Source organism: Mustelus asterias, chromosome 13 (genome assembly GCF_964213995.1).
Source record: "Mustelus asterias chromosome 13, sMusAst1.hap1.1, whole genome shotgun sequence".
In the NCBI taxonomy this organism is placed as follows: domain Eukaryota; kingdom Metazoa; phylum Chordata; class Chondrichthyes; order Carcharhiniformes; family Triakidae; genus Mustelus; species Mustelus asterias.
In genome coordinates this window covers 105,823,876-105,838,332 of record NC_135813.1, presented here as the reverse complement: position 1 = coordinate 105,838,332, position 14,457 = coordinate 105,823,876, and the positions used below count along the sequence as shown (strand labels likewise).

Genomic DNA, 14,457 nt, shown 5'->3' with positions numbered 1-14,457 from the left:
CGCATTGATTTATCATTTAAGTGTAACAATGTAACACTGTTCATTATTTTACCTACATGCCCAATAAAATTTGACACTATCCATTCGCAATGTCAGTTTAGCAAAGAATTATTCAAATGTTGCAAGTTAACCTCAAAATACCTACATGAGAAGCAATCTTTGCAATTTACCTGCGATTGATAATGTGCTACGGACTGTACTAAGGGTTGGTTAGCAAACTGTTGAGGATTATAGGTGACATATTGTGAGTATGCCGGAGCAGTAGAAACAATCTGACCAGCTGCACTAACAGGATGCATTATAGTTGGTGTGCCCGGAGGGTGATGCTGATCTGGTCGCTGTTGTGGCATGGTTGGAACTGAAAGAACAAGGTAACAATTTGTAAGCATGCAGAGATCCTCCATGTCTAATTAAAATCTGTACGTGGAAAAGATATTCAAAGAATAATTTTATAAGGTTAGTACAAACGATCATTAAAACTCAGGTGATCAAGCAACATTTCTATTATGCATGATGTGGCTCATTCAAAAAGGGGGATATTGGAACATCGACAGAAAGCACTGCATTCATCCCGGTAGACATAGCAAATCGCATATCTTTGGACTGTGGGAGGAAACCCGAGCACCTGGATGAAATCCACACAGACATGGGAAGAACATGCAAACTCCACACAAACATTCACCCGAGGCCAGAATCGAACTTGTGTCCCTGGTGTTGTGAGGTAGCAGTGCTAACCACTGTACCACTGTTCTTTGCCGTGCAATTCTATTGTCACACTAGGAAGCTTATATCAAAATAAACTTTATTTAACAATATGCAGTTTAGCTATAATGAATGAATTCGCTTAACTTTTACCAACTAAAATACTTAAAACATGACATTCTTAACTGCTAACCTATCTCCATTAGTTCCAATTCAAGCAATATTCCTCTTATAGACTTAAAACCCCTCTTCAAAATAAATTAGCATTCCCCAGGCTTACATGCTTGTACTTGTTAACAGTTTAGAGCCTTTTAAACACCTCTGGAGAGAGGCAGAAAGACACCTGTTTTCTGCCAGCTCTAAACAGCAGTCTCCCGAGACAGAAAGACAAACTGACTGTTTAAAAATCAAAGCGAACTGTGTTTCCCCTGCGTGCTCTGCCATGCACAATACTCTGCCTCTGTCAATCAACGTATTCAAAATTGTACACAAGCTCAAGGGGAAAAACCAAAACAAACAAAAGTGCATTCACTCAGATTAAAACAAATACATTCCTAGCTAAAATCAATCATTAGCCTGCATTCTCAGCATGAGAGCTGCCTGGTGCAGACTAGTCAGCATAAAGTCAGAGGTTTACAGCATGGAAACAGGCCCTTTGGCCCAACTTGTCTATACCGCCCTTTTTTTTAAAAAACCATTAAGCTAGTCCCAATTGCCCACGTTTGGCCCATATCACTCCATACCCAGAATATTCCCTTGCTTATGTTGTGTCGCCTGCCATTTCCAAAGTGTCCAGATATTTTATAGACCACTGGCTCATGGCTCATGTTCTCTCCCCTTTTATGTCAACAGCATCCTTTTCTTTTCAATCACTCATTTTAACTAGTCTAAAATGAAGGCTGAACACACTTGCATCTTGATGCAGCATCCAAGTTTGCCAAAATCGACCATTTCAACCCTCATTGGTAACCATGAAGTGCCATCGGTAGCTTTTACACTTCACCTGCTTTGTGAAAAGCACCAACTACCAGTTAAATTAAACCAAATTCTTTAGTTAACATCCTGTGTAACAAATATTCTGAGACCAATCAGACCACTGTTCATCCCAAGGCCAGCCCTGCCTTCACAGCACTTCGAAGAGTGGTTTTACAGATCCGAATATATTGTCATTTAGAGGCACCCAGAAAGTACAGATGCAGGGAAGATAATAAACAGCGCAAATGTTTTCTTGGTTCACTGAGCAAGTGACTCTTCAGCTTCCAGGTCAATAAAAATCTAACAACTGAACTATATTCTGATAAACAGTCAGTGTCTGACCAATATGTGACTGCTAACAGCAACGTGGCTGATTCTTCATTGCTCGAATAAAGACAGATGACTAATAGTAGCCCAGAAAGTGACATCCACACTCATATCCACTACCGCGACTTTAGCACAATTCAATATTGTGAGATTCTACAAATGAACAGCACCAATTTGTCAAATGTCTATGGCCAATTTGCCACATGTGGAGTATATTGGACAACACTGCTCTAAATAACATTGTAAGAAGTTTAACAACACCAGGTTAAAGTCCAACTTTAGTCTAACTAAAGGTTGGACTTTAACCTGGTGTTGTTAAACTTCTTACTGTGTTTACCCCAGTCCAACGCCGGCATCTCCACATCCTAAATAACATTTACCAGTGTTTCACATTTTAACAAATATTCTGTTTTTCTATTTTTTCTGCCAAGTGAATAAGTTCACATTTCCTCACGTTAAAACACCATCTGCCACCCCTTTATCCACTCACTTCATCTGTGTATATTCTTTTGCAGCCTCTTTGCATCCCCCACACAGCTTACTTCATCTAGCTTTGTACCATCAGCAAACTTGGATACATTACGATCAGTCACCTCATCTAAGTCACTCTTACAGATTGTAAATAACCGAGGTCTATGTACCAATCCTTGAAGCATCCCACTAGTGACAACTTGCCAACCCAACAGCAACTTGTCTATTCATTCTGTTTTCCGTCCAGTAAGAAATTCTCAATTCAGAGTCAAAAACAGAAAATAAACCTTAGCTCTGATCTCGCGCCACAGATGCTGTCAGACCTGCTGAGATTTTCCAGCATTTTCTTTTTTTGTTTCGGATTCCAACATCCACAGTAATTTGCTTTACATCAATTTATGTTAACTGATTACGCAAAATCCTATAAGCCCCAACCATAACTTCAGCACGTAATCAAACAACTTCCATTTGAAAATCCAAATATATTTGTATTTACTGATTCCCCTTCATATACCTGCTAGGTACAACCTTAAAAAAACTCAGATTTTTCCAGTACGATTTCCCTTTTATATCATATTAGTCCTAGCTAATCATATTACGATTTTCTCAGTATCATGTTACTACATCCCTAACAATAAAGCTAGCATTTGCTCGATATCAGGCTAACTTGCCTATAGTTCCTCAGTTTCTCTGTCTCCTTCCTCAATTAGTGGAGTTAATGTTTGCTATGTTCCAATCAATGGGACTGCATGGCATTTCAGGAATTCTGGAAGTTCAAAACCAATACATTCACTATCTCTGTAGCCACCTCTTTTTTTTATATAGGCCATCAGGTCCAGGGGTCCATCAGCTTTTAGTTCCATTAATTTCTCCACAAATGCTTTCTAAATTAATTAAGCACTCGATTCCTCACTATTCTTGAATTTTTTTGTGGATTCTACTGGGAAGCTATCAAAAAAATATCTGTTTAACATTTCTGAAGTTGCTTTATTCTTCATTAAAATTCTCCCATTTCTGATTCTAAGGGATCCACCTTGATTTTTGCTAATCTTTTCATTTTGACACACTGATTGATGCTCCTAATCTGTTTTTATATTTCTTGGGAGGTGATGACCTAGTGGCATTATCGCTAGACTATTAATCCAGAAACTCAGCTAATGTTCTGGGGACCCGGGTTCAAATCCTGCCACAGCAGATGTGGAATTTGAATTCAGTGAAAATATCTGGAATTAAGAATATACTGGTGAACATGAAACTATTACCGAGTGTCAGAAAAACCCATCTCGTTCACTAATTTCCTTCAGGGAAGGATATCTGCCATCCTCACCTGGTCTGGCCTACATGTGACTCCAGAGCCACAGCAATGTGGTTGACTCTCAACTGCCCTCTGAACAAGAGCAACTAGGGATGGGCAATAAATGCTGGCCAGCCAGCGACGCCCATGAATAAAAAAACTGCTAAATAAAAAATAACTGCCATTTACATTGAATATTACTCAAGAGATCGTCCGACATAATTCCATCAAACCAGAATCATACATCAGACTAGACAAAACCACATTCTCTCACCTTTACCTGCTCTATATGACTTGGCTTGGTTGATTGGCATGGGAGTCATAGGAACATGATACATGTGAGTAGTCTAAAATTGAAAGAAACAGTGAAGGCAGTCAGTCTGCACAGCAAAAATTAAATTGTCACAATAGGACAGATATGAGAGCTTAGAATTAACATTACACTACAGTTATCAGTATAGTTTGTGGAGTAGATTTTTAAAACTTTTATTTTTTTTATTGAGGTCACGGGCAAAACCAGCATTTGTTGCCCATGCCTTTGTATCCATCCATTAAGTTGCAGATTAGACAATTAGTGCTACAGAAAGGATTTTATATATTTAATAAACTTAAATCTACACAAAAAAAATGATGATTTCAGACTGGTTACCTGTACTCCTGGGCTTACTGGAACAGGGTACACCATGTTCTGTGCAAAACACATTGGCTGATTATACACTGTAGGAGGATGTTGCTGTACCACAATAGATGGACTCGGCTGGGCCTGAGGACGTGGTGGTGTTGGTGTGGTTGTTGGCTTAGGCTGTAAATTTTAAAAGCAATTCAAGTCTCCGTTTGCAGAAATGCACAAAATATCACCAAAATCTACAACAATAATTGTTATCTACATAGCATCTTTAACGTAATAAAACATTGCAAGGTGCTTCACAAGAGTATTACAGAGCAAAATCAGGGACCACCACAAAAGGTGATATTAACTAAAAGAAAATTGTGGCACGTATAACTTGTCTTGCTACGTAAGAGCATGAATAGGTTACCATGAGAACAATGAACCAGAAAATAGGTTCGCAGAGGTCTGAGAATATCACATTCAATCTTTACAGTAAGTAGTCAAAGCTGGTTGTCTTAAGTTGGTATAAAAGATGGGCCAGGAGAGAAAGATTGTTAGACAATCTCTCAAACTCAAGATTTTATTTTCAGCTAAAAGCTTTATAACCCAGTGTGCACTTCAAATTGAATCAGAAATTCTTTACAAAGACAAATTTTTCACCTGCAAACTCAAAGGCTCTCTCTCAAAAGATACATACTAATAAAAAAGATGGTTACAATAACCAATCCAAACTGCAGCCAATGTGTCAGCGATTGCCGACTCTGGAATATTTTGACATGTCCCCATAAATGGATGTCATTGGAAAGTTCCAGGAGGGACAAAGGACCAATGAGAATCTTCATAATATAATTCATAATCTTCATTATCAGTTATGATAATTATCAGGTAAGACCATTGCCTTTCTCCATTAAAGGGGAGAATCTGGTTCTGGCTTCTTCCCTTCCTTGATTTTGGGGGTGAGAGAAACTTCTCTTTGAAATTACACTTCAATAACGCATGGGAGATGGGGAAGAACAATTGGTGCAACTTACAGGAGTGTAGAAGGTCTTGGGATTGAACTCTTTAGCATTGGGATTCAAAGTAGATTTTCTAACTTGTCTGAAATGAAAAAATTAGAAACATTTATCAGACTATACATTTTCCTGGGCATCATCAGGAGATCGTTAACCTGAAATGCTAACTTTTGTTCTATCCAAAGATGCTGCCCAACTTGCTGAGTATTTCCAGCATTTTGTTTATTTATTTCAGATTTTCAGAATCCATAGTACTTTTCATATGCTTAAGAATTAAATTTCCTTTAGAACAAAAACATTTTGGAATGTTAAACATACATTTGGCATTTTGTTTTATTTGATGCCAATTCTACCCCTGATGGTCTCGCAGGGTTTATTTACACAGGGTTTATAACAGCTGCCAGCCACATATTAAACACAAAAGCTACAGCAATTAATAAGTTTCTTTAAATTCATTACTTATTAAATTAACCCTCTTGCCTTTTCCTACTAAAAGTCAGTCTGAGGGAAAACAATGTCATGTGATAATTTTGCTACATAGAATCCATAGCACAAGTCATTTGGTCGACTGCATCAATGTCACTTCTTTAATTGCAGTTATCTTCCACAATTGCACTTTTCTGATTTTATTCTGTATCCTTTTGCAAATCCGTTACTTAACCAAAGCTCTCTTCAATGATATTACAGTATCTCTGCCTCAATGTGAAAAAATATTCCATATGGGAAAAAAGTGCTTTGAATCTTTTTCTTCATTGCTTTTGTGATAATCCTCAGTCTACATAGCCCCTTGTTATGGGCTGTCGTGCCATTTTATGTACCACAAAAGTGCTCTTGCCTAGAAAAGTGTCTGCAAGATTGAACATAGAATTTGAAATTACAAACTGCTTGTGCCTCAAAATAAATACAGCAGTCAAACTTAACAGCTCCCAGAAATTTTAAAATGCAAATCACTAAATTGCAATGGGGGTCTTTGATGAGAAGGTAGTTTTGAATTTGGTAAGAATATTTTGATTCTGGTCAGAACATTTTCAGAAGAAAGGCGGCCTTGTTTTCAATATTTACCAAAAAAGAATTTTACTACAATCAGAGGTAACACTTCAAAATCACTTTACATTCCTCCTCCCCTCACTGTTTCTGGTGAAGGTGTAGCTTATGCCCAGCACCTGATTGTGTGGCATTTACAGATTAGGTAGGAATTGAGACCACTCCTACAGATTTTTATTTAAAATCAATAAAATATGAGTATCTGGCCTGTAGATTTCACCCGTCTAGGTAATCAGTGTTGAATTTTTAATATACCATGCTGGTGTGCATACGTACTCTGGTGTACCTTCCTTTTTATCCTCCTTTTCTTCTTTTTCCGGTTTGTTACTTGGACCAGTGGTCTGCACTGCCTGTGAGGTCATATCAGGCCCTCTCTTCGGCTCAGCGCTGATGATGTTAGGGGAAGTGCTGGGGCTGCTTGGTTTGCTGCTGCCATTGCTGGTGTTAGCAGTCGAGCTGCTCTCACTAACAGACTCTTTGCTGCCCGGTTCGATCACTGTTATTTTCTCCTTGATTGGATCCCTAGACTGATTATCTACACCTTCTCTGGACTTGAACTGATCCACAACTGGATCAGGGGTTGGAGTAGTCTGTAACTAAGAACACCAAAAATTAAGTTTAAATACACAAACTAACATAATACCTCAGCATTATAGTCCCAATAGATCAGCCAAACTATGCTAGGAAAAGCCTATTTGACATATTTATTGATCTATTATATTCAATAGTTACATATTCAGCTTTATCATCTATTATATAACCATGTGTTACTCTAACTTTCCAAGATAATACACCTCTAGGTGGCAATATAAGCAAAACAGTGTGCACCGTGAAGCACATTTTTGACACCACAGATAAAATACAAAAAATAATTCTTTTAAAAAAGCAAGCAGCTTTGCCCAAGAAAAATCACTCAAGGAATGACTTGAAACACACCAGCAGCCTGGACAAAGACAGTGCTGCAATCTCCTCAAGAGCAGAAAATAAATCAAAACTTGTACAAACTGGTACAGGAGAAGGGGAATGGAGTCTGTGGCAATCGTTTAACTGGGAGTTTAGTTTTTACACATGCATTATATGTTGATATATAATTCACTAATTATGTCCTGAATGTTGCTTTACTGCTTCATTGCTGTTTTGTTTTTGCTGGTGCCTGGCATCCTGTTAATTTTCAAATTTTAAAATGGGATCACGGTGGTTTGGGAAACACTGCCACACAATATTCTGATGGTATCAAATACAGCAATGTTTTGAGGGAATTTGGCACGTCTGTCCTCAGTTATACAACACATATGTACTTAAGACTGTGAAAAGGATTACTACTGAAAATGTACTCACCCTAAAGTCTTCCCTGAATTTTTTTAAATCTGCTATCTGCTTTTTATGATCTGAAGCCATTGGAGACGTAGCTAGAAAGAGAACATAAATGCTAAAATCATTTGGAAAACGCGTTAGCCCAAAATTAACATAATTGAAGTATTTTAAAACAAAAATGCTAACACATGCAGTTTTTAATAATCAGGTGTTGGGACATAAAAGCCTTTTGCAAATTGCATGCTTGGGTTAATTTTATTTTTGTCTGGCACTCTTTCATAAAACAACAGAGTATTAACTTCTAATAAGGGCTGGACGATGATGAGTCTGTTGTCTGCGAGAAGTACCGATGACAAAATTTGACAACAATTAAAATTATGTTGGTAACTCCAAGCTGCTGGGTGCAAAGTTAAAAGGGCAAGTATCAAAGTAAAGTTTATTAGTCACAAGGCAGGCTTACATTAACATGGCAATGAAGTTACTGTGAAATTCCCCTAGTTGCCACACTCCGGTACCTTTTCGGGTCAATGCATCTAACCAGCACATCTTTCAGACTGTGGGGGGAAACCGGAGCACTCCGAGGAATCCCACGCAGACACGGGGAGAATATGCAAACTCCACACAGACAGTGACCCAAGCCGGGAATCAAACCCGGGTCCCTAGCGCTGCGAGGCAGCAGTGCTAACCACTGTGTCACCATGCCGCCCCATCTCCCTTTAGAAAAGCTGAGACAAACTGCACATAAGAATGCCTACAGATACATATAGACACGTAATACTAACCCTTGATTCCTGGTTTGGTTAAACTCGGGGGAGTATTACAAATTTCAATAGGCTTTGGATTCTCCTTGCTTACAGAAGGTGAATTCTGCTTCTGTTCCTGAAGCCTGGTTTCTTTAGCTGTAAATAGACACAAAGATAGTCAGTTACTCTGAAAATTAAATGTATAAATGCAAATATTGCAAACCAGACAAGAATTTTCTATAGATAATTCATTTGTGAGAAGCTTAACAGCAATAATAGGCTTCAATTAAGTGTTCCAATAATCCAGCCTCAACCACAATTTCATTATAAGCAATTTCATTGCTTCAGTTGCAATTTTCACATGACACCCATGTGCATATCAATATTTAGCAGACTGGTTAGAACTTGTCTCTCTGCCACACAGTGAATATAACTCCTTTAGGATACATTTAATATTGGATCCACCAATGCACTGAGCCACAATTCAGTGGTACGCACCAAAAGATACAAGTTACGCAAACTAAACAGAACAAAGCACTGTTAAACAACAAAACACCTTTTACAAGGTTTCATCCTTGCACCTCATGACAATCAACTATATTAATTCATTAGAAGTGTCATGCAAGAGAAAGTGGTGGTTGTCCAAACTCTAAAAATTAAGGATGCAGAATCTAAATAGAACAATAGGCCTGCTACAAAGTTCCAGTGAAGCCCAATGTAAGTTGGAGGAACAGAACCTCACCTTCCGATTAGGTTCTTTATAGCCTTCTAGACAACATCATGTTCAACAGCTTCAGACCATGAACTTGGTCCTCCATTTTCATCTCCACCCCCCAATCCAAATGCCAGTATATCTTGCTCTCATATTTGCTTTGAGCGCGCTCATTTTTATTCTGCTATTAACACATCCTATTATTTTGCTTTTGGACAATGCTGATCTTTATTCTGCCATTGACACCTACTCTGGACCAACATTGTGTCTCTTTAATATTATCTGCCCGTGCCATTTCAACAGCATAAAACCGATCACATTCCTACCCATCTTTAGTTCCAAAGAGTCATATTGGACTTGGTACATTAACTCTGTTTCTCTCTCTACAAATGCTGCCAAACCTGCTGAGTTTTTCCAACACTGTCAAAACCAGCGTGCAGTGCTTCGATGGAGGAGAAAACCATGGAGTGGTAAGAGCCCACAGTAGAATGGAATGTGGAGCATTAAATGGATGATGTGGAAGAAAACTGTTAGCTAGAACTGGAGTGGATCAAAGTTTCTGGCTGCTTAAATTGGAGATCAAGGTGGAGTGTTGCATCAAATTGAAGTGCTAACAAAGAGGGTTAGAATGAGGGAGAAAAGGCGGGAGGGAAAGAAAGGTTTTTCGTAACAGTAGCTATGGCTGGTCTGTTAAAAAGCTAAATGATAATGTTTTACTTTCTTTTGAAAAGATTTTTAAAAAACTATTGGTTGGAAATATAAAAATCTCATTTAAATTTGCTTCAAGAGAAAAATGCATCCAGTCCTTAAGATGTACCACAAGTTGAGATTGAGAACCACAGTAGCTCACAGCTATGACCAGAACAATCCTACATTCAATGGATTCAAATCCCTAATGTGCTGTTGGGTTTCTCTCTAAAATGGAAAATTAAAGAACTGTTCTCCCACTAATAAAATAACCAGTGCTTGCATAGCACCTTCAACATAGAAAAACATCTCACAGCTTCACAGAGACAATCAAAACAAAAGGATGCTTAGTTAAAGAGGGAGGAATTAGGAAGATTCTAGATTTGGTTGGATAAAATGTGAAGAAAAATAATCAATTCTCAAAAGATAAAAATAATAATCCTAAATAAAATTAAGTGTATTTTCCTTCTTAGGAAAGATGCAGCACCCACGTTTATTGCAGATTCCTAAACACTACAACTTATATTTTATATAGCACCTTCAGCATAATAAAATATCACAAGATGCTTAATAGCAGTATTAGCTAATAAAATTCAACACCGAGCTACAGAGACAGAGGTCAGTTGGCCAAAAACTTGGCCAACAACATCTTAAAGAGCATCCTAAAAGGGGGAGAGAGAGAGAGATGAAGGGACACGGAGATTTAGGGAAGGAATTGCAGAGCTTGGGGCCAAGGCAGCAATAAGCAAAGCTGCCAATGGTGGAACAATTAAAATCGGGGGATGTGCAAGAGACTAAAATTGGAGGGATCCCAAGTAGTTTGTAGGACTAACGGAAATCTAAGAAACAGAGACAACATTCCCTCTAAGCTGTGCATCCACACAGCAACCTGGAGATTCTCATGCAGGCCAAACTCAAGTCAGCCACTTTGAATTACCACCCAAAATTTTTAAAAGTCTGGTCGACTTAAATGAACAGCCTGCTGGTAATCAAACAATTGGGAGGGAATGTTGCATGGAAGGCTTTGAAAACAGAGATGACAATTTTCAAATCAAGGCATTTCCAGATCAGGAACTAAATTCACAGCCAGTAAATGCAAAGGTGGTGGGTAAATGGGAGTTGATGCAAGGAGTAGGCCATTCAGCCTAGCGAGCCTGCTTCACCATTCAAATAGACCATGGCTAATCATCGACTTCAATGCCGCTTTTTCCCAAATACCCTAATTTCCCTTCATGTTATCAGTAGCCAGAAATCTATCAATTTCTGTTTTGAACAAGCTCAATGTTTGAGTTTCCATTGCCCTCTGAGGTCGGGAATTCCAAAGATTCTCCAGCATCAGAATGAAGAAATTCCTCCTCATCTTGATCTTTGATGGCCAGTCCCTTATTCTGAGACTGTGTTCCCTGTTTCTAGTACAATTTTGGATGAGTTCAGGTTCACAGGAGAATACAAAAAAATGTCATGAAAGTAATTTTTCTTGCTTGATTTTGCCTGTAGATCCTCTCCCACGTCCCTCTGAAAAGAAATCTTGTGTCTGCGACATTTCTATGCCTTTCAGTGAGTGAATGGGTGACTGCAACTCAAGCTATAAGCTGAATTGCCCCTTTCACCAAGACAACTTGATGTATGTTAAACACAATATAGAAATCATTTCAAAGCATTTTATAGAGAAGGGAAGAAAACTAAATAAGAGAGGTCAGTGCAAAGATGCGGAGCCAAGTTGCACAGGTCAGAAAAAAAATCACCAGAAAAAGGGGTTTTAAAAGGTCTATTAGTAGTACAGGCAAGTGAACGGTTGATGGAATTTAGAGGGAGAGTTCCAGAAAGGAGGATGGCAGTGGCAGAAGATTATGCCACCAATGGTGGGGGTTGTTCACCACCTTCTAGCTGGGTGGAACTGCACTCACCCAATTCCATTCCTATATATCCAATCATAATCAGAGATTCACCTGCAATGGCTCCTCCTCCTGTCCCACACCATTAACCTCTGGATCTAGACTGGACCCTGTTTCGGTTGCCTGAATGCTGTCCCTCGAATAAAAACAGTTTTCACACGTACCCAGCTCTAACCCATGATCACCTCTCATGTCTCCTCCACTGTCTCTAAAGTAGCTTAAGTTTTCAGACTGCTTATCTAATGCCCACCAGAAATTTTCCCATATGATTTTGGGTTTTCCCAATATTAATTGCCTTTGGTCCCCACTATGAAGTCAGCTCCTTAGCCAACAACCCCATCTTTCTCCCTGGCCAGTATATGAGGTTGAACCAGATTGTTTGCATCCTGAGTGTCATATCCGATCGTGCAATGAGCTTCTGATCACATATCCACGTCAACATTAAGACCAAGGTTACAGATCTGAAACGTTAATTGTTTTTCTTTCCACAGATTCTGCCTGTTCACTATTCCCAACATTTTAGATTTTATTTCAGGTTTCTAGTACCCAGGGTATTTTGCTTTTGCTTCCATCACTAAAGGCACTTATTTTCACAAGACTCTGCTTCAGCTCATCTAATGCTGAAATCCTCATTCTTGCCAATGTTGTCTCTGGACTTGAGTATTTCAATGTATTCCTCGCCAGCGGCCCACATTCTTTTCTCTGTAAACCCGAGGCCATTCAATACTCTGCTGTCTATGCACTCACTTGCATCATGTCTCATCCACCCATCATCTCTGGGTGGCAAAACGGTCCTTGGTTAAACAATGCCTCAATTTTAAATCTATCAACCCTGCTTCAGATGCCTCCATGGCTTTATAATTTTCCATCTCTAATTTACCCGCCCCGCAACCTTGCAAATTTTCTGACGTTCTCCATTTCTGGCTTTTTGAACATCCCCAATTTTAAGCTGCACCACCAATGGTGGTTGTGTTTAGCTACCAAGGCCCGAAGTTCTGGAATTTTTTCTCTAAGCCTTCCTGCTTTTCTATCCTCTTTTTTTAAGTCGCACCTTAATATCTCTTTGACCAAGCTTTTGGTCATCTGCCCTAATATCTCATGTAGTTGTGTCAAATTTTGCTTTATAATGTCACAAAATGGGTTCGGCTGTTTTTATTGCATTAAAGGTGCTGCATAAATACAAGCAGTAGTTGTTGTAGCAAGACCATAGTTAAAGGTTCAAAGGGGAAGTTATAATTGGAGGATGTAAAGATTAGAGGCCAAGGCCATGGCAAGATATGAATAGATAAGTTTTAAGTTCAACTGGGACACGGAGAGCTAAGCATAGTTCAGTGAAGGGGGAGGGTGTAGGACAGAATGCAAGCAGCTGAAATTTGGCCAAGTTGCTGTTTATGAAAGGTGGAGAAAGAAGGGTGGTTGAGCAGGAGGACCCTCAAGTAATCAAGTCCAAAGGTCAACAGAAGCGTGAATTAGGGTTTCAATAGCAGTGGGGCTGAAGTAGGGGAGAAAGCAAGCAATAGTACATTGGTGATGCAAGCAGTCTTGGTGACTGATATTATATGGGGTTTCAAGCTCATCGCTTGATTGCAGGAGACGCCAAAGTTTTGCACCATCTTTCCAGCAGAATTATTTGGTTTTCATATTTTATTCAGGGCTATTTAGAACTGTTCACCTTTTCTAAAACTCTTGGGTTACTAGTTTCTATGGGTACATATATAGGCTAGCCACCATAGAATTATCTCAATATATATGTATAATAAAATGGTATCAAATTTGCTCACCAAATCAAAATGAACAAAATTCAAGAGTGTGCAGAATTGATATGCAACATTATAACACAAATAGATATCACAAAACTTGCGAAACAGGAAAACAATTACTTGCCTTCAGATGATGGGGTAACAGCTCTATTGGCAGCAGGGCTGGCTGGTGTGGGAGATACAGCAGTAGCAGGCATGGTTAAAGGTTCAGCTGGGACATTACCAGGTTGAGGAGAAGATAGGATCATTCCACTTGAAGCATTTCCAGGATTATATTGGGATGGCTGGTTACCATGTCTTGGAGATCGTGGTCTGTGTGTTTTGGGAGATAAACGGGAACTTGACCCTGAAGTTTCAAAGGACAAGAATAAGAGTTAAGTATTCGCTGTACCTCAAATAACAAGGTGCATCTAAATTACAAACAAGTATTCTAAATATAATCAATGCCTGTGTTACATGGTGTCCAACAGTATATAGCATTCTCAGTAATCAGATTACACTAACGGTTTAAGAGCAATTGCACCAAAACTGTGTAATTAAACACTTAACTAAAAGCAGAAGAGAGCCAATAAAATGGGAAAAGGTCATTCAATTCAAGCCTGTTTTCTTCAATACACAACTACAGCAACTTCCAATTAAACCAATCTAAAATTCCCGAGGAGGATTATGGTCAAGTTAAAAACAGTCCGAGAAATAAAATTCCTTGGCTGCTACACAAATTATATTTGCTGTACTGAACTTACAAGAACAACTTATTAATTTATGCTTGGGATGTTTGAATTACCCGGCTCTCAAATTCCAAAGAATTCACTGCTCTTTGCACTTATTTTTAAAAAACTCATCTTGCTTAAATTTTGAAGAGTTAGATCTTTGGACAGGCAAAGTTTTAGTGCTTCCCTCATTTTCATTT

General features: G+C 38.8%; 1 protein-coding gene across 9 annotated transcripts in view; it reads right to left on the bottom strand.

The window, feature by feature from the left end:
* atxn2 (ataxin 2) overlaps positions 1–14,457 on the bottom strand; it is an 80,339-nt gene that overhangs the window by 11,953 nt on the left and 53,929 nt on the right. For 4 of the 9 annotated variants that reach the window (XM_078227434.1, XM_078227439.1, XM_078227437.1 and 1 more), the window contains 8 exons: positions 13,672–13,893; positions 8,533–8,649; positions 7,775–7,845; positions 6,713–7,032; positions 5,411–5,477; positions 4,419–4,571; positions 4,044–4,116; positions 171–358 (listed from right to left, as the gene is read on the bottom strand). In XM_078227434.1, the coding sequence (XP_078083560.1) occupies positions 171–358; positions 4,044–4,116; positions 4,419–4,571; positions 5,411–5,477; positions 6,713–7,032; positions 7,775–7,845; positions 8,533–8,649; positions 13,672–13,893 (1,211 nt within the window). The remainder of the gene's footprint in view (positions 1–170; positions 359–4,043; positions 4,117–4,418; positions 4,572–5,410; positions 5,478–6,712; positions 7,033–7,774; positions 7,846–8,532; positions 8,650–13,671; positions 13,894–14,457) is intronic. The other 5 variants (XM_078227435.1, XM_078227440.1, XM_078227438.1 and 2 more) reach the window with 2 other exon arrangements.